We start from the raw sequence: 16,675 nt of genomic DNA, 5'->3' as shown, positions 1-16,675 counted from the left end.
ACCACCATTGTTCTTTCCCTTGGCCAATCCCCTCATCTTCTCGCTCGCGGTTTCCCTTCTTCGTAAGGCTGTTTCATGTTTCTGACCCGCATTTTCATGTCCCGATTGGAGGATCTCCATGTGTTTGTGTTCTATTTTTTGCCCCCGAGAGAACATATCACACCCCATGCAGCACAAGTGACGATGTGCCCGCTTGGGCTGTCCCGGCAATGCTACCCTAGCTGCAACCGTAGCTGCAGAGAGCTATCACCCACGCGGTGATGGCAGAGTCTATTTTGAGGTTTGGCATGCCGTCGTTTGTTCCTTCCTTTTCCCTCGTTCCTTCCTTTTCGTTTCGTGGGGCCGTGTTTCAGGTCGGCCTTGTTTCATTTCTTCTTTCTCAATTTATTTACTCCTCCCCCTTCTCGTTTCTATTTGATCTTCGTCTCTTCCTCTCTCCTCCCCAGTGTTTTTACCTGCAAGGCACAAACATTAGCAACGTCACATCTTTGACTCTGTCGTGTGCCCTTCATTTTCACCATTGTCTTTAACTTCTTCACGATGCCTAACCATTCTTGAAAAAAACATCTACCTCTGGACATGTTTCTTTCCTGGACAAAGGTTATTTGAAGAAGTAGATCTGGTCCTTGTTTCTCTTGATCGTCTTCTCTTGATCGTCCTCTTCTGTCATCCTGCTCCACCCTCTTACACACTCACCGCCCTCCAGCCAATCGCCGATATGCCTCTCAAGAACCTCATCTCGTCGCCTCTTGAGGCTGGCCAGTCCGTCCTTGATGCCCACCGTCTGCCCTCCCACCTCGACGCTGCTCTCGAGTACACGGCCCGCCGGCTTGCTCGCAAAGCTTTGGTCATTGACCTCGTCGTTGTTCGCCGGGAATACCAGCTTCCTTATGCCACAGCTATTCCTGCACAGCCAGAGGCCACTTCATATACATCTGTAGATGCCTCTCTCCAAGCTCGTCCATTGCCCGCTTTACCATCCTTGTCAGCAACGTCGTCTTTATCATCGACTACATCGTCTTCGACGTCGTCGCTCCCTGCAGCCTCGGGATCATTCCGATTCACATCCGCCATCAAGAGCCTCGTTCGGTCCAACACACTGCCCAGCCTGACGTCGTCACACTCGGCCTCCTCATCATACTCATCATTGAATGCGTCTTCCCCAGCCGCAGTCTCGCCGACTCTTTCGTCAGCCTCTCTCTCCTCCACTTCTTCCTCCTCTTACACAAGCAACTCCCGCGCCTGGGGCGATAGCGGTCGTTCTAGCCGATGGCCATTCTCACCAGTCCGTACACTGTCGTCGGCGTCTGCGGCCTCATCTGTCCCGTCTACGCCGGCCACTCCCGCAACGCCGGCCACTCCAGCCACCCCGGCTACCCCGGCAACACCGGCTACACACTCTACGGCCAGCTCGTCAATCTCCTCTTCGTCACCGTCATCCTTTGGCATCCGCCTGGTCCACGCTGATGACCTACCTCAGACCCATAAGCGGGTACTGCGCCACACCCTGGAAAAGGCGGCACGGAAATTTAATCTTGGGTAAGTCTTTCTAGTTTTGTGACCACCTCCCATGCTGCTATGACCTCAATTCCTGACAAGAAAAGCTCCAACTGGCTCGCCCCGTCGGTTGATGCCTCGGCACTCGGACTGCCTCCCAATCTTGTCCAGCGCTCACGAGAGCAAAACCAAGTCCTTTTCGTGACAACGACGACCTCAACACTGAGCGATACACCCAGCCTTGTTTTACGCTCCCTTGACCACCTCTACACCTTCAAGGCTGCTCTATGCAGCTACGCCCAGACGGGCGATCACTACCGCCTCGAGGATGCAGTCGACGAGCTGCGCCGTTACATCCTGGCACAGGCGCACCACGGCGGAGCCCAGTGCCGCCGTCAGCAGCTCTTGTCGAAACGGGAGCTACTTCGCCAATACCCGACACTCTCCAGCTTCTCAGAGACTCATTTGGCTGACGTCAACCGCATGTACCGTCGCGCGTACGGCGGGCCTGAGCTCGAGTGCGGTATTGAGGCCGACGGTCTGAGCTCGAGCCCGCCCGTTGTCGTTAGCTCAGCAGCGACACCCGTTCCTATTCCTGTTCCTTCCACCGCCGACAAGCCACCGCGGCTGTCTCTGGAAACGAATTGTGTTGGTTCCACCGGCGGAGTAGACGCTGACGAGGAGCAAGCCACACCAACAGCGGCCCCGGCAGAGAAAGTGGCCACCCCTCCATCCCTTACATGGACATCGTTCCTCAACATCTCATCCTCTGACCCACCCATGCTGCTGCCACTTCTCGGTTCTGCTGCCGAGCGCCGGAACCGGTTCCGCCGCAAGATGGATGGCGAGGAAGGAAAGGAAGGAAATGACCAAGACAAGACTAGAGAAGATGAGTACGACAACGCCTCGGACGTGCTGTCGGAGACGTCTACTACCGCGTCGTCGCTTCCGTCACTGTCATCATCTCTGCTGTCCATCTTGTCAGATGATGAGGACCTGTGCACCACCCGCGGCCCCAAAGAGCTCAGCGTGGTCATTGAAGACTCTGAGTCGCCTGTCTTGGGAGCGGTTAAATCGAGGGTCCCAGAATTCTGCACAAGTAGCCCTTCGTCGCCGATCATCCTCCGCCCAGCATCAGCACGCCCATTTGCCACCTCCCCAGCCAAGGTCCCGTCGTCACCGAACAAACTGCTTCCTGTGCTGACGCTGCAAACATCATTTGACACAAACCTAACCAAGACAACCAAAGCGATCAGCTCAACCGCGAACGAGAGCCCGAAGGACGGCAAGGGAGAAGAGGAAGAAGAAGAGCAGCTCACAGCCCGTCCCATAAACAATACCCGCATGAACGGCGGAGGGAGCATTTTCTTCGGTGCCGCTAGCATCGGCGAGATGCTGCAGGACGTCGGAGACTCGACTGCTCTGTTGTCACCTGCCGAGGATACTATCGACCCTTTCCACCTTCCTCGTTTCTCCCGTGCCTCCATCCTTGTTTCACCTGTCGTTGCCGGAGCTCCTCAGCCACCCAAGGATTACGACGACATCTCGCCCATTACGCGCAGCGAATGGGGTTTCTTGATGGGCGACCAGACAGGGCGCCAAGTGACTGTCACAACGTTTTAATATTTGAAGATCGTATGTATCTGTACATAGAAGGCTTAGAGGCTTCAATTGTATCCGAGCCAGCGTTGCATTTGAAAGTTATTTATGCACTGTGCATACTTTTATATACCACGCTTGTCCATCGACAAGAAGTGACGCCAAAAGTCCTGCCAACCTCAACTATTGCTAGTGAGCTGGCCTGTATTATTTGCTTACCGCCATCCGTACTTGCCGCCGGACTCGCGCTGCGTTTGCCGGTTCTTGGCAAACGTTTCCTCGAGCGCATCCTGTTGCGAATGCACCTGGTTCACCAGCTGCCGCAAGCTGTGTTTTCCGGGCATCAGAGTACGCACAGGGTTGTGCGACTGCTGCTGGCCACCACCGGTGCCTTCTTCGGCCTGTCGCAGCGCCTCATTGTGCCGGTACTCATGGTCCATGTTAAATGTCGCGGCAATCTGTGCGGACGCCGCCGCAGCCCCAGTGCGGCCAAACAGCTCGCGCCGCTCCTTGGCCGACAAGTGCATGTTATTGGCAAACGCATTGACGGAGGTTGGATCGGCTGGGTCGGCTGCTGTCCCTGCAGCGGCTGCCGACGGGTCGTGACCACTGTAGTCATAGCCGTAGCCCGCGGGTGGCGCTACTTGGTACGTGCTTGTGTAGTCGTCTGCTGGTGCCTCTTCGGCTGCTGCCGACGCCTCTTCGGCTGCCCGCTCTGCTGCCGACGCCCGTTCCGCCTCGGCTTGATCGTCGGCGCCCAGGGAGAAGAGCGAGACCTTCTTCTTCTTTGGTGGCGGTGCTTCTGCTGGTGCTGTGTTGCTGCTGGCGGTTCCGTCTACGGACACGTGCCTTGTCAATCCCGTTGACGTTGGTGCACTCACACCGCCAACGGCCACGGCCGGCTTCTTCTTATTCTTGGCGCCGGGCTTGCGTGACACCGACAGTGGCATAAACATGAGCGGGTTGCCCACAAGCTTAACGTCTTCGGCCGCCTTTTGGTCCTTGGGTATCGAGGGTGCCTTTGGTGGCGGCAGAGACATTTTAGAAGAGAGAGAGGAAGTGTCGCTTGTTGCCGCTGCCGGTGTATTGTCACCGTTAGTGGGAAAGGCATCTCCGTCGCCGTTGTCGCGTCGTTTGAATGCTGCCTCGGAGCTCGTCTTGAGGTGGACACCCGGCCTTGCAGTTGAAGAGAGGGAAGAGGAGGAGGAAGAGGAGGGCGGAGAGGCGGCCGAGGAAGATTCTGGCTTGGACGCCGTCGCTGCAGGTGTGGCAACAGCACCTGTCTTCTTGGGTGGTGGTAGAAACGAGCCGAAGCCGCTAAACCGACTGCCGCCAGCACCGATTTTGGCGCGTTTTGCCGGCCGGTCATTGACGTCGTCACTGTCTTGTGCATCGCCGCCCTTGGGAGCGGCTGTCGACGGGAGGTTCACCAGGATCTTGCCCGAGTTGGCGCGGTCGACGAGCTTCTGGAACGGTTTCTTGCCACCGTTTGCCGTCGTCGACTTTGTTGGCGCTGCGGCAGCCTCTCCGTCCGAGGACCCCGATCCGTCGGAGTCGTAGTCGACAAGGCCCATCTTGTGTCGATGATGTCGGCTGTCGTTTGTGTGTGGCTATCGTATGAGGGGTTGGGATAGTCGAAGTGGCCGAAGGGTCGTCGTAAAATGCAAGGCTGCGAGTGTGGATCTTGGACAAAAAGAGCATCGCAATCGATAGTGCCCCTAAACCTTACGTACATCAGCGTCTAGCGTATCGTCGGTCACTGTAGTTCCGCAAAAGTTCACTAAAAATGGTGCTGCACCAACGCTGTAAGTAATGCACGTGCTTTATCTGCCTACAGGCCCCGCAGCACTGGTCTCCCTTACAGAAAGAAGTACTGACCGTGCTTCCAGCAGCTCGCATCTCAACCAAACTCCTGCTTTCCTTTCATCATCATCGCTTTCACCATCGCACCACGACGGACTCTGCACACCGACCCCCTGCCGACCTCCCTCTCCTCCACCTCCTGGTGATGGCTGGCCATCTCCAACACTCGGCAGGCGTTTCGACTTATCGTTCTTGATTTGTTTTATATATATATGCGGAGTATATACCACGATTTGCGATACGACAGTAAACTGACGGCCCAGGCAACCGAACTGCCTTTTCCTTTTTCTTCTCTTTGCTTTTTCCTTTTAACGATATCTTTGAGCCAATGCTGGATATTTTACGACCATATACAGACACAAAACTGCGACGACCAGGGACCGCATCTGTGCTCGATTGAATCGGTGTGCTACCGAATCATATCCCCGCACTCGTCGCAATGTCCGTTCTTCAAGTTGGCGAGTACGTGCTGGGCTCCTTGTGAACATGGCGTCTCTTTATCTTTCTGGCTCCCCCTATCCGCTCCGTTGCTCACTCTCTTTCTTCTTGCAGCCTCGTGTCCTACCAGCTGCGCACCGCCTACCTAAATGAAGTCGCCGACGGTGTGGGCGAGCGCCTCATCATCCTCAACGAAACCATTGTGAACTCGGCTCCGTTCAAAGCAGCAGGATGGCGCGCCAACGCCGGCCTCATAAAGCGCACCCACTCACCGCCGATCCCCACTGCTGTCGCCTCTGAATACTTTCGCGCACCGCGGACGCTCGGTTTCACACTCGAAGATGAGCCCAACGAGGGCGGTGGTATCCTCGGGGGTGGTGGAAACGGTATGGGCGGTGGCCGAGGCGGTCGGAACGGCGGCGCAGGGAGCGTCATCAGTGGCGGCGGCGGCGGTGGTGGGCCAGATACAATGGGGCCAGTCGCGGCCGCAACAAAACGGCGGCGGCGGCGTGAGCAGCTCGACGAGGACGAGGACAGCAGTGATCTGAGCGACGAGAGCGACGACGATGGCAGCACCGACCAACGCGCGGCCCAGCAAATAAAGTTTGCCAAGATGCCCATCCGCCACCGGTCCGGCTCATCGCCGCTGCAATCGTCGAACCTGCGGAATCCACCCATCGGGCCCATGTCCACGGCCACTGCCGCTGCAACAGCGGCTGTGTCCGCGGCCGCCGCAACGACAGGAGGAGCGGCGGGGACAGCCTCGCCGGGACGAGGTGGGCCGCCACGACGAGGCTCGCAATCGGCGCTCGAGGTCGTCAAGGAGCATGCTCGGCGTGACACGGTCACGAGCAGTGAGTTGTCGTCCGAGAGCGAGTTCGACGCGTCCGGCTTCCACCAACAGCGCGACCGGGAGCGTGAGCGCGAGCGCGAGCACGCATCGAGTCGGGGCAGTGCTCGTGCCAAAGCTGCTTCGTCGCGCCTACAGGCGTCCAGTGGCAGCAACACGGCTCTCAACAAAGCCCGGAGCGGGAGTCTCGGTGGCAGCTCGGCGAGCGGCGGCGCCGTAGCGGACAACGGCTCGTCTCTAGGCATTAAACGACAAGAGAGCGACCTGCTCGAAGAGGAACGTGAACTTGAGCATCTCCAACCCAGCGACGACTCGGACAACTCGGACATGTCGTCGACGTTTGGCGGTAGCATTGACTCGGCCTCCATCCTGCAGTCTGTCGGCGAGAATCCCCTCAACCCACAGCCACCGCCCAACGACGGGCCCATTGTCGGCACGCCGCCACGGGAATTCACACGCACGTCGACTGTCCGTCGGTCCGTGCACCCCGCTCCGCATCTGCCCATCGGTGACCTGCCACCGCCTCGGCCCATGAGCGCCATCCGCCCCGTGAGCATGGTGCCGCCACGGAGTCTGTTGACCGCGGCTCTCAAGTCCAAAACGACATCCTCCATGCCCTTTGACCGCTTTGCGACTCTATCTGGCCAGGGCGAGCAGAACCCCATCATGGTGCGCATCTATGTGCCCTCGTCGAAGCAGCCTTCGAAGCCATTCGAGGTGGCTATCCGACAGTTCGTTCACCAGGAAAACAGCAACGAACGGGCCGTCACAGTGGCCGATCTGATTGGCCTGAGTCTGTGGCGGTACATTGAAGAAAAGCGTGAGCCTCCGCTACCAGCCAACCGCCTCAACATTAACTGGTGGACGCTGCGCATGGTGGAGGAGGGCGGCGAGGTCGACGACGATTTCCCGCCGCTCGAGCGCACCAAGGCGCTCGTGTCCTTTACGACGGCCAACAACAGCAAAGGCATGCGCTTCCGCTCCAACTCCAAAGTGTACGACGACTTTGGCCTTGTCGAGGCTTCGGCATCCGAGTTTGCCAACAACCAGGTCGCAACGCCGCAGCCGACCGAGGAGACGACATCGGACGCCGAGGACAAGGACGCTGCTGGCGGCGCGCCTCTCGACGAGGACGGTGAACGCACACCTCGGAATATGACGCCGCAGCCGGGCGCCGTGTCGTCTGCAGTTCTCCGAGACCATCAACAACAACCCAAACCGCCGTCACAGCTCCTGAGCGCCATTAACCTTCGAGACAAGCAGTTTGTGCCGCTGGACCAGCCGCGAAGAAATCCGATTCTGACGACCATGTTCCGAGCCGATGTGAACCACGCCGATGTGCCTGCGACCACCGCGGCCCCCAATTTGGCCCGCGGCCGCAAGAAGCTGCTTCGTGTACACATCCACTCAATCGATGCGGCTCCAGGTCAGATGGTAACTGTCGATGTGACGACGGACACGTATCTCGAAGAGGTGCTCGATTTGGTCTGCAAGCGGCGCCGCCTTGACAAGGCCAACCACATACTCAAACTTCCCGGTTCGGGCGTCGTTGTGCTGACAGACCGTGCCGTCGCGTCTATTGGCAATGTGTCCGACTTGGACCTCTGTCGAAAGCGTTTTGCCTCGGAAACGCCTGGTGCGGGAGGCGGGTATTCGCCCGGCAGCGGAGGGTCGCCGAAGCTGTCCTCCGACGGTCTTGGCGGCTCGGCCGTCGGCTTGGGGGGCTCGTCGTCTGCGGCCGCGGCCGCGTCGCGACGCTTCCGCAAAGCGGCGGGCACAACCCCCGGCTCGCACCCGCTTGCGCGTGAAGCGCTGCGGGCGGGCGTCCTTGGACCCGTTGCTGGCAACGGCGGACTCGACCAGGTCAGCGACGCCAACTACAAGAAATACACGGTGTGGCGGCGCCAGGGCCTCAAGATTATGGGCTCCAGCGAGCGCGTGCTGACCATTGACGGCGAGTACGTGCATATATCGCACGCTGCCAACAACCTCGGCGGCACCAGCAGCCACGGCAAGATGACGACGGTGCACTTTAGCAACGTGGTGGGCTGCAAGGTGTCGCTGCGGCACCCGACGCACTTTAAGCTCATCGTCTACAAGGCGACGGAGAGCAAGCGGTACGACTTTGAGGCCAAGTCGGCCGACGAGGCCACGGAGATTGTCGGCGAGCTGAAAAAGGCCATGTCGCCGTACCGGGATACGTAAATGGGAGCAAAATTGGCTGCGCGTTGTGTTCTTTTTTTTTTTTCTTTTTGGTGTATTTTGATTTACGTGGTGCATCATCAAGATACCATCTAGGCGTTATGGGACGGACCACATGATGATTGTCTTATCTTGCGAAGGATGTGGCTTGCAAGTCAAATGAATTGTTGAAAAGAAAAAGTAAATAACGAAAGAAACTGCGCATGCTGCGCAGAGGGTATCAAATATGTGAAAGGCACGCTCAATCCAAGTACAGGGACCACAGCCCAACTGGCGTCCTACTTCTTCTCCCGCAGCTCACTCCAAAGCCGGTCGACGACCTGGAAGATGGCTGTAATGTCGCGCATTACCATCGCATCCACTCTGCCGCCCAGTCTCTGCTGCATCTTGTCTGGATGCCAGCGAACGCGCTCATCGCGCAGCCGAGCCAGCAAACTCTTCTCTGTCGTGGGCGCGAGCTTCTCGTCGTCGTCGTCGTCGTCGTCGTCGTAATGGGCACCGTCCTGTGGTCCGCCCGTAAAGAAGGCGCGGACCTCCTTCGCAAACGCTTCTTCTTGGCCTTTGCCATCCGTGTCTGGCGCCTTATCCCTCTCCACCGGCCAGGGGATGGTACCAGGCGACGGGCTGGCCTCCCAGGTCGACCATGCAGACGTGTATGTCTGCCACCGGTCCTGCCACAACCGCCTCTTCTTCCGCGCCTCACCACGCCGCAAGCTGCGCTCGACCTCGTCCCAGTGTCGCCGGTCTTGCTCGAACGCGCGCTGCTTTGCACGTATGCGCTCCTTCTCGGCTGCCGCAGCTGCCGCTTGCTGCTTTTTCTGCTGCTCGCGTGTCTCGCGCCGGCCCTCGTCTGAACGCTCCCACATCCGGCGGCGGACATAGTCGGCATATTCGTCGTCATTCATTGCAGACAAGCCGTCCGGGTCTGCCGTGCTGCCTCCACTGCCAGCCGGCTGTTGGTATGCCTTGGCCTCTTCGGCGTATTCGTGCACGGGCTGGCCGTACACAGCCTCCCAGTAGGCGGCACCCTCGTCGTCGGCCATGGCGTCAAAGAGGGACTGACGGAAAGCGGCGTCCGGGTCGAGGGGTGGATCGGCGTACGGGTCTTCCTCTTCTTGTTCACGTCCATTGTCGTCGCGCCTCGATCTGCGGTGATGCCGTTTCTTGTCCCTACGACCGTCCGCCGACGCAGGGGACCGTGACCTGGATCGACTAAGAGACCGTTCTGTCCGCATATGGTGTCGGCCGTGGTGATGCCGACGGCGGCGATGGTGGCGGCGCCGTGAGCTGCCCTCTTCCTTCGAACGGACCTCGTGGTGTGTGGAGTCTTGCAGGCATTCTTTGAGGGTTGCATCATCACCAACGCCCAATCTGCTGCTGTATCCACTCCGTTTCGTATCTCGGTCAATGACAGTGTCGCGACCTCTGTCGCTGTCTGTCTCGTAGTCTCGGCTTCTGTATCGCGTCCGACGGCTGTCGTCGTCGTCGCCGACCCTCTCCTGCGGTCGCTTCGATTTGAACCGCATCTTGGAGGTACGCGGCCGTAGGTGGTCACCGCCGCCAGCCTCAGCGGCCTCCGCGTTCTCGTCCGCGCCGCTGTGGGCCCTCTCTGACGAATACGTTCGTCGTCGTCGTCCTGGCCGTCTCTTGTGATCCGTTCGGTGGTCGTCCCCATTTGCCGAGTTGCTCATAAAAGGGTTGATGGACGCCAAAATGTGCGCCCGCATCGGCGCCCGGGCGGACTCGTCGGGCTCGCCCATCACGAAGAAACAAAAAGGGCCCGACGAACTACCAGGAAAAACGAGTGTCCACTGTTGAGAAGTCAAGGTGTGTGTGTCGCATGCCGTACGACGTAGTTTTGCCAATGACGCGAATGTTGCCTGCACCAGCCTTATCGCTTATCGGTGGCTGTCGTTTGCCATGGCCAGCGTTAGTGCGCCCAGTGAGTTGGGACGCCACCAACTTCCCTCCACGTGCCCAGAACATGACCCGGGGACGAGTTCTCGAGTTTCCATGTTCACGTCGAGTTTGTTCACCGGATTCAATCAAAAAACAAACAAGCAAGCGACCAAGAACCAGAGGGATGAAGAAGACGTGGTCCAAAGCGGCAAGAACGACTACCAGGTGAGCCGTAATACAAATATGACAACGTTCAGGCGTGTTGCTGCTTCCCTGCAGGGAAGGGTCTGAAAAATAAAAGACGGCAGGTATATCGTCCATGTTCCCCATTGTATTCCTGCAGATAAGAATGCTTAGCCATTCCTCCTTCCTCTTCCAGCTCCTTGGCATCAACATTACGCTCCATATCCCCGCAACATTATTCTAGTCTGAAGATGGAAGACGTCGGGGAAGCAACACAAGCATTTCGGGCGGGTTGGCAAGAGACGCGATTACCCCTCTTTACCACGCTCTGGTACCTGAGCGGCCAACCAGCTTGAGAAATTGTGGCATAGGTTTTCTACGACTGAGTTAAGAGAGCGGAACTGGGCACAGAGAGCGAAATCAAGGGAGCGGGGAGCGAACCAAAGTCGTGGTAGCATTCGAGGAGCTGGAGAGTCGATCTGCGCAAAGGATGACGGAACAACGGAAAGTTGGTGCTATTTCGTCTGGCTCCAGCGTATTTCGTATGGCAGATAAGCCTGGAAAAGAACATGGGACCGCCACAACAGGACACTCTCAGCCACTAAAACGAAACCTAACTTCACGCCAAAACAATACGGTGCGAATACATGCTGTACACTGTACTAACAGATACTGTGCACGACGCGAATACGACCTTTGTCCCTCGTGCCTGATAGCCGTTTGTTGTCGGTATTCAAGACCAGCTTCAGGAGACCGTACTAAAGTATTAATTACGTGTACTCCGTACATTTACCGTCGATTCCTGTTCATCCGCTTGCCGGAACCCTTCTTTAAATTGACATAGTCAAGAGAAGGCGGGAGGAGGCACTCCCACGCCCTATCCAAGGACTGGGGACCGGACTCTGGCTCCCCGAGTGAGTTGTATCCTTTTCGGAGTGCTTTATTTCTTATTGGCACTCTCTTCTACTTTGTGTGTATACAAATGCAAGGCAAAGTGGTCCGCACAGAGGCAGAGAGGACATATTTGACCAATGCATCCCAGACACTATGCGCACTGTATATAGGCGCTTTTAACATTTTAGCGGCGCCTAGTGGATGCTTCTTCCCCTAGTTTGTACTTACCTTTTCCACCCTTTGTCCGTCGCTTCCTCGGGCGGGGCTGTCAATTTTTCCAGTCCAGGCGCCAGCCAGAACCCCTTTCCCGAGCCAATTTCGGGCGGGAGGGGAGGAATTGTGCCCTGTTGGAACCAGCCAGGGCCTGTGCCCGGCTCCCAGATCCACCAAATTTTGCTTTGTCCAGCACAGTTTCAAACACATTCGAGACGATTAACGCAGCGCCACCCAGAGACAGAGGGCTGTAGGAAAGAGCGACCCACCTGCAAAAGCGTCCTCTTGCCCTGCCCGTACTTCTATACTACATTCTTCCCTACTGCGGTACGCGGGACTGTCTGCTACCGTCGAATGTGCCTTCCTGCTCACAACGGGCCTGACGACGCCCCCTTCCTTCCTTCCCGCTCCTCCTTCTCCTCAATCCACAGTTGTCGTACTCACATTCTCACCGTGGTTTGATCGCTGCTTCTCTCCTCTCCCGATTTCTTCTTCCTCGATTCTGACTCCGTTCTTTTATTTGTGTTCTCTCCCTCTTTATACTCCGATCCTCGACGTTCCTTTGCTCCCGGGCGTCTGTACCAGTCATCTGCAAACAACGCCACGTACCTGCGATTCTTTTCTCGGCGCCCAGCCCCCAGACTCAACTGGAGAGACACTCCCCTTTTGGACTGCGCGTTCCACGCCGCCGAGCCACGCAATCGTCACCGGCCGTCAATTCATCGACTGAAGACGGCTTTTTGAACGCATCGATAGGAACGACGACAGCGGGCATGTGGGTCAAGCCTTGCGAATTACCATTACCAGGCAAATAGGTCGACTACCGAGCGAGCGATTTTGTGTGTCACGCAACGATTTGGAATCAACCTCGACAATCGCGACAGGCACAACAAGAACGAGATTGGGCTACCAGAGCAGTGGCAAGAAGGTGTCGGCGTACGGAAATTTACTGTGGCCCTCAAACACCACAGCACGACGACCTACGCGACCACGACGTCAGACACAAAGGATTTCGTGTACGCAGCCCGTGCTGCGCCTCGGATTCGACCGATTGGGGTGCTGCATCCTTACCCCGTGTATCTGTCTTCGAAGCGCACACGGCCACATATCCCTTTTCACAGCCCACTTCATGGCGACCGAATCATAGGCCCCGGCGGATTGTTGTCTCTACGGAGAGGAAACTGGTTGCAACGGTCCCTTCTTCACCTCTTGGCCCTGCGCCTTTGGATGGCCGCCACTGTGGACGGAGTCTAGCACCGCCATGGATGTTCGTGACATCATGGTGTCGCCGTCGATCATTACGGCGGCGGTCGGCACCGCTGCCAAGCCCACCGCGGCTTCCGCAAAATACAACTGCCAGGCGCTCAACCTACCAGCAGGCGGCATTCTGTACATACCCGGCGCCGATCCGGTCACCCTCACTGCGGCCGCTGCATACAAGCCAACATGCCTGCCTTCTGACACACCCAACATTATCGCCGACACGGGTGCCGGCACAGCGAATGCAAACCCCTCTGATTTGACATCAACGAGCAGTCTAACAACCGACAACTCCAACATCACAGGCGTCAACATTGACGAGACGTCCAGCTCAACGCCTCAGTACTCTGATTTTCGCGATCCGTTTTATGCTTCGTCTTTCCCGCAGTGTTATGCACTGGCTTCGACAACCGTCATTGCGTACACACTCGTCATCATGCTCTTTATCACGCCGCGATCCTTCCTGGACGGCGGCGTTGTCGTTCTTGGTCGACGCGGGTTCACCAACGGTGGCTCCGGCGGCAAGAACATTGGTGGCCGTCCGTGGCTGCAGAAGGTGGCTGCCCTGACCGTGGCCATCTCGCTCACCATTGCCACGGCCGACACATTCCGTGTCGCCGAGAGCCAGTACTCCTGGGGCATCCAAAACGCCAAGGAGATGCAGGACGAAGTTCTCGGCGGCACGCAGTTAAAGGTGATTCGCATCATCTCCAACACCTTCCTGTGGCTCGCCCAGGCACAAACGTTGATTCGCCTCTTTCCGCGTCAAAGAGAAAAGGTCATTATCAAATGGACGGCCTTTTCTCTCATCACCCTCGACGTCGTCTTCGATTGCCTCAACAGCTTTCTGTATGCCGGCACGACCCACTCCTTTACCGATGCGATACCTGCTCTCAGCTATCTCTTCGAGCTGGCCCTTGGCGTGCTTTATGCCGCATGGGTCATCTACTATTCCCTCATGAAGAAACGCTATGCGTATTACCATCCACGCATGCGCAACATCTGCCTTGTAGCTGCGTTGTCACTACTGGCCATTCTCGTGCCCATTGTTTTCTTCGTTCTTGACATTTGCAAACCAGACTTTACTGGTTGGGGCGACTACGTCTTGTGGGTAGGGGCCGCCGCCGCTAGTGTGATTGTGTGGGAGTGGGTGGAGCGCATAGAAGCGCTCGAACGCGAGGAGAAGAAGGACGGCATTCTCGGGCGCGAGGTATTTGACGGCGACGAGATGCTGGACATCATGCCCTCAGACTTTTCATGGCCCCGCAAACGGCAAAAGAGCCCCAAACATGGCGGGAAAAATCCCAAGGACCCCAAGGATCCCAAGGACGGCAGCGAGGACGGCGATGACGATGCTGCGACGGGCCAGGATGGCGCTGGTGCTGACAAAACGGTTCGGTCCGCTGTCCGGATATGGCCATTTATGTCGACATTCGCAAATCGGCACCGCAAGCGACCATGGACAAAAGATCCAGAGGCCGTCACGACGCAACAAGACACCGTGTTGGGCGAACTGACCAGTATACCCGGCGGCAATGCCGGATCCGACGACGCAGATGCAACAGCTGGCGGCGGCGCAACAGGAGTTGCACGACGACTTCAGCCACCACTCTGGCCTGCACGTCCACCACCGGCTGTTACGCCAGTGAGTCGGACCGAGACTGCCAGTGCCGATAGCACTGTATACGTCATGCGGTACCACACTGTGACAGACAGCAACCCAAGCTCAGCCATGGGCAACCACCATCAAGCAGCACCAATCCTCTTGTCCCGCAGCAATAGCACCAGTACGACGAGCTCGTCTGGTCACGGCCAGCCTCCAAGGACGACAATGTCCGTTATGAGCTTGCAAAGTGAGAGTGCCAGCGCTTTTGCGTCCGCATCGCCGCCACCACGGGATGGCAATCATTCGGCATCGGACGATGCAGAGACTGCTGCGGCTGGACACGGTGCCAAACGCTGGCGATCGTTGGCGCAGGCGCTACCGTTCCGGCGCGGTGCAGCATCAGGTCGGGACGATGGCGAAGCGTCACGGTCGACATTCAGCCAGGCCCTCAGCGGCGCGTCGCCGTCTCTCGACGAGGACCGCTTGCAACATGAGGAAGGCGGTCGGTGGGATATCCGTGCTCGACTGGAAGAGTTTGCGGTGACACAAGCTGAGAAGCTGCGCGAAAGAATTCGCCCGACCGTCGACACAACCGGGCTGCCTGTGATGGTCATTCCGGCGCCGCAGCGGCAGGGCGCCATACTTACCCGGGTCCTGGAAGAAGAAGAAACGGGCTCGCTGCAGCAGCAGCAGCAGCAGCACGAGCACCAATCAGCAACACCACCAAGACTACCGCCGTCTTGATGCACCCCAGCAGCCACGCAACGGCAACAATAACGACAGCCAGGACTCGCCCTTGACAGCACTGTCATTCCCGCGACCATGCTCCATTTTTTCAATGCCTTTGGTTATTTCTCCCTAGGTTCCGGCGCCGCAGGCAGAAGCAACACGTCAGGGTCTTTCGTTGCGCAACGGGCCATCAGCTGTTGCAGCTTCACTGTCACGGACCGGCTGGGTTGCTGCTTCTTCATCTACCCACGATAGACCACGATCGTGAGCTCACACAAAATAGTTGTTGCGGGTTGCAAGAAAAAGGAGTTTTCATGGAGGAGGCTTTGTCTTTTAATGTTAATGCTCTTCGTCTGGGGTATAGATGGGTTTCTTTTTCGACCGTCTACGACAAAGTACGGCAAAAACATTCAGACTGTTGGGGCGGCCGTGATACCCAAATGGCGGGATAGCGATTTGTTTTATTCCTTTGTTTTCCGGGCATGCTGGCGAAGAACACTTTCACATTTTGGCATTTTGTTTTGTTTTACCCCTGCTTTCATAGGGTTCATCGATCGTTTGATCTTCTGTTTTCTTCTCTTGCGGTCGCGATTATGGGCATGGCGTATATACTAGCATGAATTATATTATGACGACTTTCATTTCGAGTCCTTGGGCTCCCAATAGGTGCACACATGTGTGCACCTATTGGGAGCCGAATCCTTGCTGTACATCACGTAAGCAGGTCCGATACATGTCCACAAGGTCCAGCCATGTTTTCCATCGTGGGATGCAGGGCGAGTCGTCGGCATGTAGCCATTTGGAGACTGTAAAAAAAAGAGAAAGTCAAAGGCTGCCTCGAAGTCTTGGCTTTTGTGCGACACGGAAAGCCGATGCTGCCGGGCACTTGGACCTGTCAGCTGTGCAAACCTGCCCGCCTGACATCTTGCATGAAAAAAAGCGACTTGGAGGGTGTCGTCAAATCACTTGGAAGCTGTCGGTGGACTTAAGAAGGGTACGAAAGGAAAAGACGAGGCATGCCCCGTGGTCACCTACAATTCCAGTGTCGGAAACGCCGTTTCTATGCCAAGACCGTTCTTGCATTCTGTGACTTTCCTTGCATTTGCTCTGTATTATTTACTTTATTTGCTTCGTGACAAGATTTGAAGGGCCAATCGATCCACCTCCCACGGCGGCTGGCTTGCGGTTAGATAACACAGATGCCGCCGTCGTTGCGGCAGAGAGCGCGGCGCGCGGAAGCCACTGTAAGTGCTGTTTTACCACGGGGGCAGGCACTGGCAGCGTACCGATAAGAAAAATTGATGTTGTTTCCGCCCTGTGACGCCTCCGGGTGGCAACGACGGCGCGCCCTAGTTTCGGCGGCTGCGGTTGCCCTAATTGTCCAATTCCTGCCATAAAAAAGCCAAGCCCGTAGCTTCCGGCTGCAAGACTTGTTTTTGGCT

At 57.2% G+C, this 16,675-nt stretch overlaps 6 protein-coding genes across 6 annotated transcripts; 4 read left to right on the top strand and 2 right to left on the bottom strand.

Moving 5' to 3' along the window:
- Positions 1-718: 718 nt before the first annotated feature.
- Positions 719-3,120, top strand: SPSK_11029 (uncharacterized protein; the record flags this gene model as incomplete). The annotated part of the gene is made up of 2 exons (XM_016737249.1): positions 719-1,539; positions 1,605-3,120. 2 exons carry the CDS (start codon positions 719-721, stop codon positions 3,118-3,120), a joined length of 2,337 nt encoding a protein of 778 aa, XP_016591381.1.
- A 191-nt stretch (positions 3,121-3,311) lies between these two features.
- SPSK_07542 (uncharacterized protein) lies at positions 3,312-4,670 on the bottom strand (the record flags this gene model as incomplete). The annotated part of the gene is made up of 1 exon (XM_016734202.1): positions 3,312-4,670. One exon carries the CDS (start codon positions 4,668-4,670, stop codon positions 3,312-3,314), a length of 1,359 nt encoding a protein of 452 aa, XP_016591380.1.
- A 728-nt stretch (positions 4,671-5,398) lies between these two features.
- Positions 5,399-8,452, top strand: SPSK_06974 (stress activated map kinase interacting; the record flags this gene model as incomplete). The annotated part of the gene is made up of 2 exons (XM_016733644.1): positions 5,399-5,421; positions 5,512-8,452. 2 exons carry the CDS (start codon positions 5,399-5,401, stop codon positions 8,450-8,452), a joined length of 2,964 nt encoding a protein of 987 aa, XP_016591379.1.
- Positions 8,453-8,727: 275 nt separating this feature from the next.
- On the bottom strand, positions 8,728-10,209 carry SPSK_07479 (uncharacterized protein; the record flags this gene model as incomplete). Its single annotated transcript, XM_016734141.1, has 1 exon — positions 8,728-10,209. One exon carries the CDS (start codon positions 10,207-10,209, stop codon positions 8,728-8,730), a length of 1,482 nt encoding a protein of 493 aa, XP_016591378.1.
- A 160-nt stretch (positions 10,210-10,369) lies between these two features.
- Positions 10,370-10,639, top strand: SPSK_08192 (uncharacterized protein; the record flags this gene model as incomplete). Its single annotated transcript, XM_016734830.1, has 1 exon — positions 10,370-10,639. The coding sequence occupies one exon, from the start codon at positions 10,370-10,372 to the stop codon at positions 10,637-10,639; it is 270 nt and encodes an 89-aa protein (XP_016591377.1).
- A 2,260-nt stretch (positions 10,640-12,899) lies between these two features.
- SPSK_07109 (uncharacterized protein) lies at positions 12,900-15,248 on the top strand (the record flags this gene model as incomplete). Its single annotated transcript, XM_016733777.1, has 1 exon — positions 12,900-15,248. One exon carries the CDS (start codon positions 12,900-12,902, stop codon positions 15,246-15,248), a length of 2,349 nt encoding a protein of 782 aa, XP_016591376.1.
- Between the last annotated feature and the right edge of the window lie 1,427 nt (positions 15,249-16,675).

The sequence above is a fragment of the Sporothrix schenckii genome, assembly GCF_000961545.1.
Source record: "Sporothrix schenckii 1099-18 chromosome Unknown Cont41, whole genome shotgun sequence".
Classification (NCBI taxonomy): Eukaryota; Fungi; Ascomycota; class Sordariomycetes; order Ophiostomatales; family Ophiostomataceae; genus Sporothrix; species Sporothrix schenckii.
Note: the sequence above shows the minus strand (reverse complement) of the source record. Positions and strands in the feature narration are given on the sequence as shown.